Below are 15,791 nucleotides of genomic sequence, written 5' to 3' on the forward strand. Positions count from 1 at the left end.
ACCTTTGGAATGCTGCTCTGCGATTTTTGCCGGGGCTCGTGAATTCTCGCCACTTCCCTTCCTAGCAAGGAGACACACAATCCTTCCTCTGCGGGAAAGGTCAGACGTGAGCACCCTCTGAGACCCTAGAGCTGAAATATTTGCACACACTCTCTCTCTCTCAATCTCTCTTTCATTTTTTATTTTCTTCAAAAGGAAATTCCGTTCCAGGTGTCTGCAGGATTGCCAAGTTTTTTAGCAGCCTGCGCTCCCACGCCTTTAATAACCCTCCAAGCGGGTGGACTCTGTCTCTGTGTCACGGGAGACTTCCCTGGAAGGCTTTCTGAAGTCCGAGCTGCCGTTTAAAAAGGCATATGAGCGAGCCGGGTGGACTTTGCCCTGGGGGGCTTGTCTAAATGCTCGCAAAACCTCAGGGAGGATGTGCGGGGCTTTCTGCTGAAGCCACAGAGAAAAGAAATCTGTGAAGACACCCCCCTGGTTCGTTGGCAACCATACCTGGTCTGGTCTGTCAACTGCTCCCTGAAGATCTATCATAATAAACCAAGAGGGCCAATCCAAAACTGTGTGAAATTAGCGTGAGCCTTCCCTAATCAGGAGCCCTCCAGAAATCTTGGACTACAATTCCCAGAATGCCCCAGCACATCCGGAGGGCCCTGGTTGGACAGGGCTCATTTAGATGCCTTTGGATTTTTCACACCAGAAATCACTTCTATGGTAAAACGTTAAAAACCAATCACAGCTTCCATACTCTTTTAATTCAGAGGGAACTGCCTTATGCCAGGCTATTTGTCCATCTAGCAGCTGGATTCCAGCACACAGTGGCGGCCCATGACCTTTTGCTGCCTGAAGCAAAGGACAAAATGGCGGCCCCTCCCGTTCCATGTAAAAAAGCCAGCTGGAATGGCAGATGGATCTGTCTTCAACCCTGATAATGGGACAATATCCTGCAGGCTAACTCGGGAGGCAAAGAGCAGGCCTGACCTTTCTCTTCCAACGCTTTGCTGCCGCCTCCTAGCATTTGCCGCCTGAGGCAACTGCTTCACTCCACCTCATGGCAGAGCCGGCCCTGCGACACCAAGAAGCAACTCAAGACCTCGTACCGCCCTGCTGAGCTGCATCGCTTGCAGTTCTGATGAGCCTGTTCAGATGATGGGCTAAGCCATGGTGGTTAAGCATTTTGAGCTAAACGTTGTGGCTTAGCGTGTCGTGTGAACCATCCCTAATCATGGTAGCTACATAACCACAGTTTAAACGCACTAATTTGTTGCAAAAAGGGGCTAGCAGCCTAACCATGGCTTAGCGTGTTGTCTGAACAGGCCTGATGGAAACCATGGGAGTTAACCCGGTTTAACACTTATTGATGTGCGTAGCGTAGAGGTCTTTCACGTGTCCTGATCAACGTGGTCCCTTCAAGTCAAGACTTCTCAGACCTGCTCTCTTTGAGTAGGAACATTCAGGCACATGCAAAGTGAGGCTGTTCTGGCGAAGGCCCCGAAATTCAGCTCCCCCCGGAGATCCAAATTCCAAGTCTCAAAACCTTCCGGATAAAAGGTATTATTTGAATAAGAACATGATAGCCAAGGGATGCGTGGATAAAGACGGGGGTTATGTTCACGGTGTTGCTGTTTACCAAGTTAAATATTATTTTTACAAGCAAAATACAGCTTGTAAAATACAGCGTCAAGCAGAGATGCTTTTCTAACATCCCGATAAACACAGCTCTTTATCAAAGCCTTTGAGGGCTAAATTCTCCATGGTTACACGTAGTTGTAATTGTTTTTAATGCTTTTTTTTTTAAAAAAAAATCTACTGGTTTTAATTTGTTAATGATATAAGCTTTTAGCTGCGAATATTAATTATGTTTAAATTGTTCTGATTTTATCTGTACGGTGCACTGAGATCTCAATGATTATAGGGCGGGATACAAATGTTTTAATGCGTAATAAAAACGTAAATAAATAAAACCCTCAACATGGGGACGGCGAAGGCGTACAAAGCGGGAAGTCGCACTGTCAGAAGTATGCTCCTGGCTGCCACGGCAACCCCCCCTCCCCACATTACAAGGGTACTGCCAGTCTTATGTTCCTGGCTGCCACTGTAGCCCCCTCCTCTAGTTACACTCCGATCTGAGGTTGTTGTCATCAAGTGATTAATTATTATTATTATTATTATTATTATTATTATTATTATTATATTTATTTGTATCCCGCCTTTTGCCCAATGCTGGGCCTCAAGGCGGCCTTACAAAGTTTAAAATATACATGGGGGGGGAGGGAAACAAAACCATAAACAATTAAAAAATACACAACAAAATGATAAGTCATTAACATAGATGGAGGACCGGATTATTCTCCAAAGGCCTGCTGGAACAAACAAGTTTTCGCCTGCTTCCGAGAGCCCATCAAGGAGGGAGCCAGGGAAGAGAATTCCAGAGCACCAGAGCAGCCACCGAGAAGGCCCTGTCCCGTGTTCCCACCAAGCGTGCCTGTGAAGAAGGTGGGACTGAAAGAAGGCCTTCTCCAGAAGATCTCAAAGCACGGGCAGGCTCATAAGGGAGAATACGTTCTTTCAAATAACCTGGACCCGAACCGTATAGAGCTTTATAGGTCATAACCAGCACTTGATGCAAGGTTGCTCTTGTCTGGTGTACATTCCTGGCTGCCACTGAAAATCCCCTTGCCTTCGCTTCCAGTCTTCTGGTCCTGCTGCCTCTGCAGGCCCCCTGACCCCGTTTCTCACACTCCAGTCTGAGATTGCTATCGTCAAGGATCTAAGGATGCTCTTGTCTGGTGTACATTCCTGGTTGCCACTGAAAAATCCTCCTGCCCTTTTACTCTGCGGCTACTGTGTTTCCTACGTTCCTGGATGCCACTGCAGTCCTCCCTTTGTCGCACACCAGTTTGAGGTTGTTATTGTCAAATGATCCAAGGTTACCTCCGGCTGCTGTGATTCCTACATTCCTGGTTGCCACACTCCAGTCTGAGGTTGCTATTATCAGGCGTACATTCCTGGTTGCTACTGCTAATCTCCCCTGGCTAAATTTCCATCCCACATGTCCTCTGGCTGCTGTTACGAAACTGACTGACGTTCCCAAGGGAGGTGAAAAACTGAAAATGTGCTTTCGTATACTAGTATACTAGACTGTATGTGTACCAAATTTCAGCTGAGGAACAGAACTGCCTCTAAAATTGAATCCCACATCAGTGAGCGGATGAGGAGCAAAGATGTATATTTGATATATCGTTTCCCGTTATTAAGAAAGAATATAAGAAGATGAGTTATCCCAAGTCAGAACACTGGCCCATCAGCTCAGCATCGTCAACTCGGACTGGGAGCAGATCTGGGAAAGATGGGAATTGCAGTCCAACACATTGGGAGGGTATCAGGTTGGGGAAAGCTGGTGTATGGCCTAATCCTAAAACTCGCCTTCCCTGCATATCTGCAAACCGCCTTTACACTTCGCCTGCGTTCTCCTGAAAACCGCTGAGAGCTACAGCTATGGGGCAGTATAGAAATGTAATAAATACATAATAATAAATACATAAATAATAACACGATAGTCAATGATGGGCTAAGAATCAACTTGACAATTGTTGACCTAGGGGGGTACTTAACTCACAACATGATAATAATCAACCGTGGTGTCGATTAGGATCAGCGTTGAGTTGGCTATTAGTCCACGCTGAGTTGACTCATTCATCCCCTGCCTTCTCTCCCCACTCAGTCCTCCCGCAAGTATCCCATCACCCATTGCTGCCAAAAATCTATCCTGTTGGCTGGACTCTAGAACAGCTGCCGCCACTTTGACCGCTCTTGCCTTGCAACTCTGTGGCTGCCGAAATAACCAATGGTGACCGAGCAAATAATCAACGGTGCCCTCCACACATCACGATAACCAACAGTGGTTCATGTAGCCAACTCTGCACAGCGTTGGTTATTGGTTATTTGCGTTGGTTATTTCAGCCAAATAACCAACTGTTGGTTAAAAGATTCCCGCCACACAACACGATAACCCATAGTGGGTCAAATCACCAACCGCTGACTATTTAAACCACTGTTGGTTATCATGTTGTCTGAATCCAGTCTTTGAGATGGACGGGCTCAGCAGTTACCTTTTAAAGAAGAATTCTTTGGTATGAATAAGGTGGATAGCAGACCACCGGTGAGATATAAAAAGTTTCATAGAATCATAGAATAGCAGAGTTGGAAGGGGCCTACAAGGCCATCGAGTCCAACCCCCTGCTCAATGCAGGAATCCACCCTAAAGCATCCCTGACAGACGGCTGTCCAGCTGACTCTTGAAGGCCTCTAAGGTGGGAGAGCCCACAACCTCCCTAGGTCACTGGTTCCATTGTGATCATGACACAGCGAAGCAGTTTTATGAATGCACAATTCTTTCCCAAAACCTCAGTTTTGGGGGTAATGGAAGCCTTATTAGGGTGTTATCAGCCGAGTGAAGAAATCTTTCTCAGTTAATCTCATGGGCATTAAAAGAACCTGCAATTATTTGCGTAGGAACAAATTAGGCATTTTAAAGAAAAAGAGGCATTTTTAAAAAATTATGCACACACATACATCTCGCTCAGGTGTCGTCTTAGACGTGGTATTCCGTTCTGTGTGACACACACACACACACACACCGAGAGGGAAAGAGAGAGAGAAGGGGGAATTAAAAAATGTAAGCCTCTTCTAAGTTGGTGCATGCTATTGACAGTTTAACACTGCAATGATACTACACAGGTCTTCTCAGAAGTAAGCTCCCACGGCATTCAATGGGACATCTTACCCCCTCCACTGCACTGGATCTAATATTTATTTACTTCATTTATTACATTTCTCTACCGCCCCATAGCGGAAGCCCTAAACTGAATCATCTAACAAAAATTTGCAAGCTATAAAGCAGCCGGGAAGGGCATGTATTTGCCCACCTGTCTGGGAGATTAAAGGCTACAATGCCAGTTTCCTGGGAGTAACCCCTACTGAACTCAATGGGCCGTTCTTCTGAATGGGCAGGCATAGGATTGTGCCGTGAGAACGGAGGAATGTTGAAACCCTTCGTTTCCAATGGCAACTCCATGTCAACAAGACACGGCACACATTACTAAGCAAGGATCAGGAAACGACGGTGCAAATACCTGGCTAAGCATCGCTGAACCAGTTTAGCTGATGACTTCTCTGCCAAGCAGAAGGATGTGATCAAGACAGAAACTACATCTCAGCGCTGACACACGCCGCATCAGTGGCCTGGTGGATGTCCCAACCCTGGCTCCGTTTCCTCCCGTGTGATTGGGGCAATGCCCAATTTCCAAAGCGGCTAGGTTATCAATGAGTGCAACATCCTTTGAAGGAGTTAAAGAGCAGCTTGAGCTAATAGCCACCTGTACTAAGACGCAAACCAGATTTTTCCCCTGGTGACCTGAGACACTCTCTCTCACACACACACACACACACACACACTCACACACTGCTGACATCTGTCTGGAGCTAAATGCTATTTATCCAAAATGCTGAATCACTGATTCCAAATTAGAGGCAAACGGGGTGGGGGGGAACACGTTTATACAAATATAGTACCGGCTCAGTAATTAACCTTGGCTAATCTTTTCATTACCTTGGGCTGTTGCATTTCCATTCGTAGTATTAGCAACATGAGACTTACACACAAGTTACTATTCCAATTACGCTGGCAGCTTGTCACAGGCCATGCCGCCTTCAAAATTCTAGTCCTCATTGTTAGAAAATTCTATACCAAGAGTCAGTGGGGTGTAACGGCTAAGGTATCGGACTGGGAGTCCAGAGATCCGGGTTCTAGTCCCCACTGGGCCACGGAAACCCACTGGGTGACTTTGGGCCAGTCACAGACTCTCAGCCCGGCCCACCTCACAGGGTTGTTGTTGTGAGGATAAAATGGAGGGGGTAGGATTATGTATGCTGCCTTGGGTTCCTTGGAGGAAAAAAGGCGGGATATAAATGTAATAATAATAATAATAATAATAATAATAATAATAATAATAGACTATGAGCATCACATCTACAATGAAAAACCCCACACATTGCAGAGGGTTCTGGGAGGGTTTTCCCCCCCTAGGCGGGGCACACATTCAGGTCACACAGGTTGGTCCAACCAGATCTGGTGGTCCTTTGTGTGAGCGGAAAGAACCCACCTTGAATTACTCTGGTGGATGCACATTAGAGCGGCAGATCAGAAGTGATGGGAAAGGCATATTTATTTATTTATTTAGAATATTTATATACCGCTCCCCATTGAAAAATTTCGGAGCGGTGTACAAGGTAAAATGAAAATAAAAACAGAATAAAAACAGTTAAAACAAAATTTAAAAGAAGCAATAACAGTAATCCAAGGCTGCATGTTAGAGAAAGGCGTCTTGGAATAAAGATGTTTTCAGGAGGTGCCGAAAGGAGTACAAGGTTGGCACCTGCCTGACCTCCAGAGGCAGGGAGTTCCACAGGAGGGGGGCCCACCACGCTGAAGGCTCTTCCCCTGGTGGATTCCAGTCAGAGGATGGATCTATGTGGAACCACCTGAGGATGACCTCAGTGACCGGGCAGGTTGGTAAGGGAGAAGGCGCTCTCTCAGGTATCCTGGTCCCAAGTTGTTTAGGGCTTTGTACACAAGTCCAAGAACCTTCAACCTGGCCCGGTAGCGAATAGGGAGCCAGTGCAGTTCCCTCAGCAGAGGAGTTACATGCTGGAAAGGGGCAGCTTCGGACAACAGCCTATATTTCAGGTAGACTTATCCACCACTCTTGATCTTGGGTGTTGATGCCCTTGTGTCGTGCTTGTGGGTTTCGCATGTGCAACTGGTTGGCCCCTGTGTGAACAGAATGCTGACTAGATGGACCCTTAGTCTGATCCAGAAGGGCTTTTCTTACATTCTTATCAAGGAACCTTCGATAAGCACTGCCCAGAGAGCTTCGGCTATGGGACGGGATGTCAATGAAATAAATAAATAAATAAATCAGCACCTGAGGATGCTTGCGGGGGAAATCCACACTATTAGCACTTCTCCCCTCGAAGATGGGTTAAGTGAGTAAGAACCATCAACCCCCTGCTTCCATATACTGGAGGAACACTTGAATGAGCTGGGTTTGTTTAGCCTGGATCAAAGAATATTAACGGGAGACATGATAGCAGTCGTCACATATCCGAAGGGCTGTTGCACAGAAGATGCGACACGCTCGTTCTCCGTTGGTCCAAAGGGCAGGATAACAACCGATGCATGAAAATTGCTGGGAAGCAGATTTGGGCTAATCATTACGAGAAACCTTAACGGAGCGTTCAACGGTGGAACTAACTGCCTTCCAGGGCGATGGGCTTCTCCTTCCCTGGAGGTATTTAAGCAGCGGCTGGATGGCCGACTGCCGGGGAAGGATGGACTAGCATTCCGCACTGCGGATCCTGCACCGAACAGGGGGTGGACTAGATGACCTTCAAGGTCCCCTCTATGATTCTACCATTCTGATTATTAGTGGTCGTGCGACGCTTCAGCTGTAAAACCAGCAGCTGAGCTGAAAGGAGACCTCACAAATCAATATGAAGATGCTACTTATTTGCCCAGTATTTGTTGACAATGGTGCTTTCTGGCCTTCTTGGAAAATGGCAGCCATATCCTTCCCTGCTTGGATCCTCGTTTTCCTGCCGGCTAGCATTAGATCTCTCCACTAAAACAGCACCAAGAAACGGACGTGAAAGACTGGAAGGGGGGGGAGAAAGAAACAAGGTTCTCAATTATCCTTTTCCTTTCAAGATTCAAAGATAAAGGATTTCTGCAACGTCAGTAGATTTCTCCTGATGCTAGAAATAAAATGTGTGTGTGGGGTTTCTGAGGAGGGGAAGACGTTCTTCCCCTACAGACCACGGTGTTTTTAAATTTTATTTCTTGTAACAAGATACTTTTTTTTTATTTAATAACAAAAATCAAGGCCTAGTCAAAACTATACCCAAGGTATCTTGGCATCATAAGGAGAGCCCTCCTAGGTCAGACATAGGCTGCGTCTAGTACCACGTCTAGTACCACCTGGTTTCCACTGTGGGTTGAAGACGCTGCTTATAAGCCCACATACGAGGTACAAAGGATACAGCCTTCCCCTCTTTGTAGGGTGACCGTATAGAAAGGAGGACAGGGCTCCTGTATCTTTAACAATTGTAGAGAAAAGGGAATTTCAGCAGGTGTCATTTGTATGCCGGCAGCACCTGGTAAAATTCCCTGTTCATCACAACAGTTAAAGCTGCCCTCTTTTGTATCTCGTCACTCTAGTATAGCTCCTGCAGCTTTAACTGTTGTGATGAAGAGGGAATTTCGCCAGGTGCTGCATGCACACGAATGACCCCTGCTGAAATTCCCTTTTTTTTTACAACTGTTAAAGATACAGGAGCCCTGTCCTCCTTTTCATAGGGTCAGCCAGCAGCACCTGGTAAAATTCCCTGTTCATCACACCAGTTAAAGCTGCAGGAGCCCTACCCTCTTTTAAATCTGGTCACTTTAGTATAGCTCCTGCAGCTTGAACTGTGGTGATGAAGAGGGAATTTCACCAGGTTCTCCATATATACAAATGACACCTGCTGAAATTCCCTTTTCTCTACAACTGTTAAAGATACAGGAGCCCTGTCCTCCTTTTCATAGGGTCAGCCTACCTCTTTGACCATCCCCAGCATTCAATTTTTTAGAGGTAGACTGCCTCGAACCTGGGAGGTTCCGTTCATGCATTGTGGCTGGAAGCTGCGGACAGAAGTGCGTCTGATTCCCTTCTAAAGGCATCAAAGTAAGGGACCACCACCAAATCGTGCAGCAGTTAATCTTCCTAGCTCAGTATAGGGGGAAAAATGACTTCTCTCTGGTTGCAAACACACCAAAAAAAACCTCGCAGACCTGCTCATGTTAACATTTAAGCTTCAAAGGCCCCAGAGTTCAGCAGCAGAAAGTCCCAGTTTCAGTCCTAAGCGGTCTCCAATTAACATGCAAAACACCACTGCCGAGACCCTGGGGAACATGCACCAGTTTACTTGGGAATTGTGTAGCAGAGAACAGCAGGAACTCTGAGCTGCCTCCCTCTTTTCCTAACCTCAGAGCAACCTCGGGCACCTTCAGTGTAAAGTGCCACATAAGACATTATTACAGAGGCAATGTGGTATAATGGCTAGAGCAGTCTTCTCCCCCCCCCCCCCCGCAACCCCAACCTAGTGTCTTCTAGTGTTGGATTACGATTGTGTGGTTGCTGGCTAATTTGTTACCCGCCTCTCCCTCTGGATCGAGGCAGGGTACAACACAAATGCAAACACCATAAAATACGTATAACTAATTAAAACATTTAAAACTAATACATTATTGCAGCACATTATTAAACGGCATCTTAATGCACCTGGAGGACATCAGGTTGGGGAAAGCCAGGCTGGAGTGTTGCCTTTAGATATGAGAAACCCCAATTCACACCCTCTGCTCAACTCGGAATGGCCTTGGGTAAGTTACTAGATCGCCACCTAAACTACCTCGCAGGGTTGTTGGGACGTTAGTGAAGTGTCATTCGCTCAGAAGGACGGCAGAATTCCAACGCGGCTCACAACAATTTAAACTCACAGGGAGGCACGACCTTCTCTCGCTCAGTTCCACAACAGACCTGCAAGGTAGGCCAGTCCTGTTCCCATGTGACACAGGGCAACAAACCTGGAGCCCATCAGCCAGGCTGGACACGAATTCACTCAACCAAACCAGCTCCAAGCGGAGCACAAATATTGAGTCGTAACACTTTGCAAAACGGCTTTATACGCTTGTCACTGGTAGGGCACCGTTTTCAAGGCGTTTGGAATTTCAAGGGGAAAACTCTACGCACACATGCGCACGCACACCAGCTCGTTTGCGCTACCAGCTCCCCTCTGGGCAAAACAAATAAGAATTCCTAACCCATTTTCTCACCTATGCCGGAAAAGCCCCCCTGCAATTCTCTCCATGAAAAAAGCCTGCTTAGAACAGAAGCCAAGACTCAAACGAGGGGGTGCAGATAGATATAGAAGATGACCTGCGTGCATCGATTGCAAACACGCGCACTGCAATATTTCGAAAAGCACTGGGCAGCACACATGCTTGTAACCGCTCCACGTTCAAAGTCTCTCTTATCTCCCTTAGGGCCGCTGCACCTGTCATCCACAAAATGTTTAGTTGACCATCCACGTTCCCCACACACACTGCATCGCCTCCTTCTGCCCCCCCGCCTGCCTTCTCCATCAAACATCTTGGATGGGCAAGCACCCGAGAAGTACTTTAGGGCGCACCGTCAGAACTAGGGAATCAAAGCCCTGTTTCTTTTCATTTTTTTTAAAGGACGGTACAAAAAAAAATATCTTACTGAGCATCTAAAGGGAGAAGGGACCATTTCTCAGAGTTACAGAGGAGGGGCGGCACAATTAGAGGCAACATGGAAGACAATACCGCAAGCATCCACACACAAGGAGTGTTAATTACATCGTGTGGCTTCGATTTATTTATTTATTATTATTTTTAATCCTAACGCACTGCAATACAGCCATCCCCCATCACGGTGGGGAAGGGTGTGGTCTCGACTAGCGTGGGGGCATTTCTCAGTTCCTTTTTTTATTATTATTATTAAAGAGAGAGGTGTTTAGTGGAGAAAATACCCTGGCGCTGAAACTACCTCCAGCAAATCCGGACTCGAAACAGCACGTCCCCAAATTCTCGGAATGAAAGAAGCAGCGGTGGAAAGCTAAAACGCATGAAGGTCGCAAGGGTACCCGATGCAATTCCTTCTGGGTTTGTGTATGAAGCGTGCCCCCCTTTTTTTCTGAGAGATGGGGGTTGGGGGGTGTCAAGGCACCCTCTGCTTTTGGTGTACCCAAATCCAGAAGGGGTCTCTTCAGCCTTTTGTATGCACCCCAACCACGTTCCTAGCCAGGGAGCAGCGATTTCCAATAGCAGGGTTAAACAGCATGCGGCACAGAGAGAGAGAGAGAGAGAAACCACAGATGGAAGCAGGGCAGACTGATCACTGGGGAGGAAAGGAGAGAAAGGGGGAGTAGAAAGGATGGGGGGAAGAACAGATGAGACCAGGGAGGGGGGGTGTTAAAAAGATGGGAAGCCAGGGAGAAAGATCAAGACTGGCAGGGCAGGGAAGAAGGAAATCAGGGAGAAATGGAAGAGCAGAAAAATAAAAGAATTGGTAGAAAGAGGTCCCGGAGGAAGTGGGTGTGTGTGTGTGTGCGAATGAGACGCATGGGAGAATGTTTTTTGAAAAAAGAACAGGGAAAGAAATGAGGGGTGAGGGGGAGACAGGCATGGAGGGGGTCTGTTGTGAAACATCCAGCCCCATGGGGAGGGAGAGCAATGAAATCAATGGCAATTGCATTCAGAAGACCTTAAACCCTGGCTTTAACCCTGGTGGATAAGCCAGAAAGCCGGGCTGCATTCAGAAGACACCTTAAACCAGGGTTTTAGCCATGATGGTTATGCCAGAAAGCCTGGCCGTGTTCAGAAGACACCTTAAACCCCAGCTTTAACCATGGTGGATAAGCCAGAAAGCCGGGCTGCGTTGACACCTTAAACCAGGGTTTTAGCCATGATGGTTATGCCAGAAAGCCTGGCCGTGTTCAGAAGACACCTTAAACCCCAGCTTTAACCATGGTGGATAAGCCAGAAAGCCGGGCTGCATTCGGAAGACACTTTAAACCATGGTTTTAGCCATGGTGAATAAAGCCCAAACGCTTATTCCCCATGGTTAAAGCTGTGGGTTAAGGTGTCTTCTGAACGTGGCCTGGCTTCCTGGTAACCATCATGGTTAAAGCCGTGGTTTAAGGTGGCTTCTGAACACAGCCTGGCTTTCTGGCGTAACCGCCATGGTTAAAGCCCTGGTTTAAGGGGTCTCCTGAACGGGCCCAATAGGGGCTAATGCAGTAGTCTTGAACTATATATTTAATATATTCCCGGTTAAGCCAGACTGCCTCCTTCACCTTTGGTTATAAAGCTGTGGTTTAAGGTGTCTTCAGAACCCATGGGGAGGTGGAGAGCGAGAGAGAGGGAGAGAGAGCGCACAGATGGAACCAGGGCAGACTGATCACTGGGGAGGAAAGGAGAGAAAGGGGGAGCAGAAAGGATGGGGGGAAGAGCAGATGAGACCAGGGAGGGGGGGGTTGTTCAAAAGATGGGAAGCCAGGGAGAAGGGCAATTCCACGGGGGAGGGGAGCCGAGAGGAAGGAGGACGGGGACGGAGGAGGAAAGGGAGAGGCCAGGCGAGCGCGTGAGGGGAAGCGGGGGGCTCTCTCTCACCTGCCACGGTGTACCTGTCCAGGTAGTTGAGGACGTTGCCCACGCTGAGGATGGCGGCGGCCGCCACGCGCGCTCTGCCCAGGCTGGGAGCCGCCGCCGCCGCCGCCGCCGCCGCCTTGGAGCCGCCTTCGCCGGGCGCCTGGACCGCGCCGGAGAGCGTCTGCACCTCGCCGCCTCGCCCGCAGCAGCCCCGCTCGCCTCCTCCTCCTCCTCCGCCTCCTCCGCCGTCGTCCTCGTCGTCCTCGTCCCCGCCGGGGCCCCGGAGGCGTCCGCCGCCGCCGCCGCCGCCGCCGCCCGACGAGCCGTCGCTCTCCAGGCACATCATGAGAGCCGCGGCGGGCGCGGGAGGAGGCGCACCTGCTGCTGCTGCTGCCGCCGCTGCCGCTCGCTGCTGCTGCTGCTGCCGGGCCGGCGGATCAGCGCCGCATCTTGGGCTGCCGCGCCCGCCCGTCCGCCCGCCTGCCCGCCCCGCGCGCCCGCCCGCCTGGTTGGTCGGCTGCCGCAGCGCCGCTCCGCCCCCGCCAGCGCCGGCGCCGCTCCTGCGCGCGGCCACAGCCCCGCCGGCCGGCCGCCGGGGCGCAGCGCCAGGGCAGCCCGGGGACCCCGGCGCCGACGCCGACGCCCCGCGCGCCCCTGTGCCCGGGTGCCCTCTGCGGCGCGCGCCGCCACGCCTCGCCTCCCCACGACTTGCCACGAAGGACCCCCAGCCCTGGGCGCCATCCCTTCCTCCCTCGGCTTCCACCCTTCCTTCCTTTCCTTTCTGACATTCATATCCCACCTTCGCCACCCCCTTTCTCTACGGCCTTATCTTCACAACAACCCTGCCAGGTAGGGGATGCTGAAAGTCAGTGGCTGAGCCCAAGGCCACCCAGAGAGCTTCAGAGCCCAGTGGGAACGCGGGTCTGGCACACATGTATCCTTCACTTCCGTGTTATTTACTAATTACATTCATATCCCACCTTCCCCACCCCCTTTCTCTCCGCCTTATCTTCACAACAACCCTGCCAGGTAGGGGACGTCCGTGGCTGAGCCCAAGGCCACCCAGAGAGCTTCATAGCCCAGTGGGAACGCGGGTCTGGCACACATGTATCCTTCACTTCCATGTTATTTACTAATTACATTCATATCCCACCTTCCCCACCCCCTTTCTCTCCGCCTTATCTTCACAACAACCCTGCCAGGTAGGGGACGCCCGCCGGATGTCAGTGGCTGAGCCCAAAGCCACCCAGAGAGCTTCATAGCCCAGCGGGAACGCGGGTCTGGCACACATGTATCCTTCACTTCCATGTTATTTACTTATTACATTTATATCCCACCTTCCCCGCCCCCTTTCTCTCCGCCTTATCTTCACAACAACCCTGCCAGGTAGGGGACGCCCGCCGGATGTCAGTGGCTTTGCCCAAGGCCACCCAGAGAGCTTCATAGCCCAGTGGGAACGCGGGTCTGGCACACATGTTTCCTTCACTTTTATGTTATTTACTTATTACATTTATATCCCACCTTCCCTACCCCCTTTCTCTCCAACTTATCTTCACAACAACCCTGCCAGGTAGGGGACGCCCGTGGCTGAGCCCAAGGCCACCCAGAGAGCTTCATAGCCCAGTGGGAACGCAGGTCTGGCACACATGTATCCTTCACTTCCATGTTATTTACTAATTACATTCATATCCCACCTTCCCCACCCCCTTTTCTCACAAAAAGCACTACAACATAATACAGAACCCACAGATAAACAAAGAGCAATCATAGGAGTGACTCAGGAAGGGTGAGCTATTTCCTGAAACAGAAGAATTCCTAATAGCTATACAGGATCAAGTTATAGCAACCAAGAACTACCAAAAATACATCATAAAAGATTACAGTGTAACAATAGATTTATGTAGGAAATGTCATCAATTCCAAGAAACAATAGACCATGTAACAGGAGGATGTAAAATTCTGGCAGGAATGGACTATACGGCCAAACAAAATACAGATGCAAAAGTAACTCACCAACAACTGGAAATCAAATTCAACCTCATGAAACCATACTATACATACTCACTCGAAACAATCTTGGAAAATGCTGATCATAAAATATACTGGGACAGAACAATTCATAAGGACCAAACGATACCCTGTTACCAACCAGACAAAAGAGAAAAATGCGCTGACCTCATTGACGTAGCATTATCTAATGACAAAAATGTTGTAGAAAAGGAAGAGGAAAAGAGGAAAATATACTGTCTATGGAAGTTATGGCAACAAGAAAAGGACACAGTTTTCCATTAGTCACATCAGTCACCAGCATCACATCAAAAAACTACTGAAAACCTTCAGAAACTGGGCCTACCAAAATACATCCGCACCAACATCCAGAAAGCAGCCATACTTAAAACATGTTCAATAATTAGGAAATTCCTGAATCAGTAAAAGACAGCATTGACCTGGCAAAGCCCGTCAAGTCCGTCTAGAAAAAAATGCCATGCTGGCTTTTCTTCCCCCAGCCCTACCTGGGATCGAACCGGATACCTTTGGCAGGCAAAACAGGTGCTTCGCCACTGAGTCGTGGCCCGATGGCATGGCTTTTTCACCATGACGCCCATTTCATATTATCATTTCCACACAGACACAATTCAGCCACCAACAGCAATCCTAAAGCCACGTCCTTCACTTGCATGTTTAGCCTTGATAAAATGGAAGGGAGACCTTTCAAGTCCTTGAAATGTTGCCACCCAGAGGAGGGCCAGGATCTCTTCTCGATCATCCCAGAGTGCAGGACACGGAATAACGGGGCTCAAGTGACAGGAAGTCAAATTCCAGCTGGACATCAGGAAAAACTTCCTGACTGTTAGAGTAGTACGACAATGGAACCAGTTACCTAGGGAGGTGGTGGGCTCTCCCACACTAGAGGCCTTCAAGAGGCAGCTGGACAACCATCTGTCAGGGATGCTTGATGGTGGATTCCTGCATTGAACAGGGGGTGGACTAGATGGCCTTTAGGGACCCTTTCAATTCTACTACTCTATGATTCTATGACTTCTGTACCAATATAGCAAACCTAGCAAGTTTTCCTTAGAAGCCACGGTTTGCTTTTGGGTTTGTGTGTGTATGTTTATTTTTATTTTTTTTAAAAAAAATGCCCCCAGGAGGATATGAATGCTTCAAGCAAAATTACTTTTGTGGTCTCATTGCTGATCTCAGCAGAGACGGTAATCTCCTCTGGACCACATCCTTGGCATGCACGCACATGCACACAGAGGCATACTCTGCCTCTGCTTGGAAAGGGAAAGGGGTGACCAGTTTAAAAATGATGCTTAAACTTCCCAACAGTGGTGGTGGGTGGGTGTGTGGGTATGTGTGTTTAACGACAACCCAGAAGCATTCCGCCATTGAAAGACTTGCCAAATTCTCGGAGGTCTGTTTAGGAATCTCCTTCGGAAGGGAGAACTCTGTGTAAGAACGATGCAGCCCTGCCCCGCCCTGCATGGGAACCGTGAGAATACATAACAATTCATAG

The 15,791-nt window shown here is 48.7% G+C and overlaps 1 protein-coding gene across 1 annotated transcript in view; it reads right to left on the reverse strand.

The window, feature by feature from the left end:
• SPNS2 (SPNS lysolipid transporter 2, sphingosine-1-phosphate) overlaps nucleotides 1-12,665 on the reverse strand; it is a 107,876-nt gene extending 95,211 nt beyond the window's left edge. Inside the window, exon 1 of the mRNA XM_063146719.1 lies at nucleotides 12,293-12,665. Within this exon, the coding sequence (XP_063002789.1) occupies nucleotides 12,293-12,617 (325 nt within the window). The 5' untranslated portion in view covers nucleotides 12,618-12,665. The remainder of the gene's footprint in view (nucleotides 1-12,292) is intronic.
• Nucleotides 12,666-15,791: the final 3,126 nt, after the last annotated feature.

The sequence above is a fragment of the Elgaria multicarinata genome, chromosome 22 (assembly GCF_023053635.1).
Source record: "Elgaria multicarinata webbii isolate HBS135686 ecotype San Diego chromosome 22, rElgMul1.1.pri, whole genome shotgun sequence".
NCBI classification, from domain to species: Eukaryota; Metazoa; Chordata; class Lepidosauria; order Squamata; family Anguidae; genus Elgaria; species Elgaria multicarinata.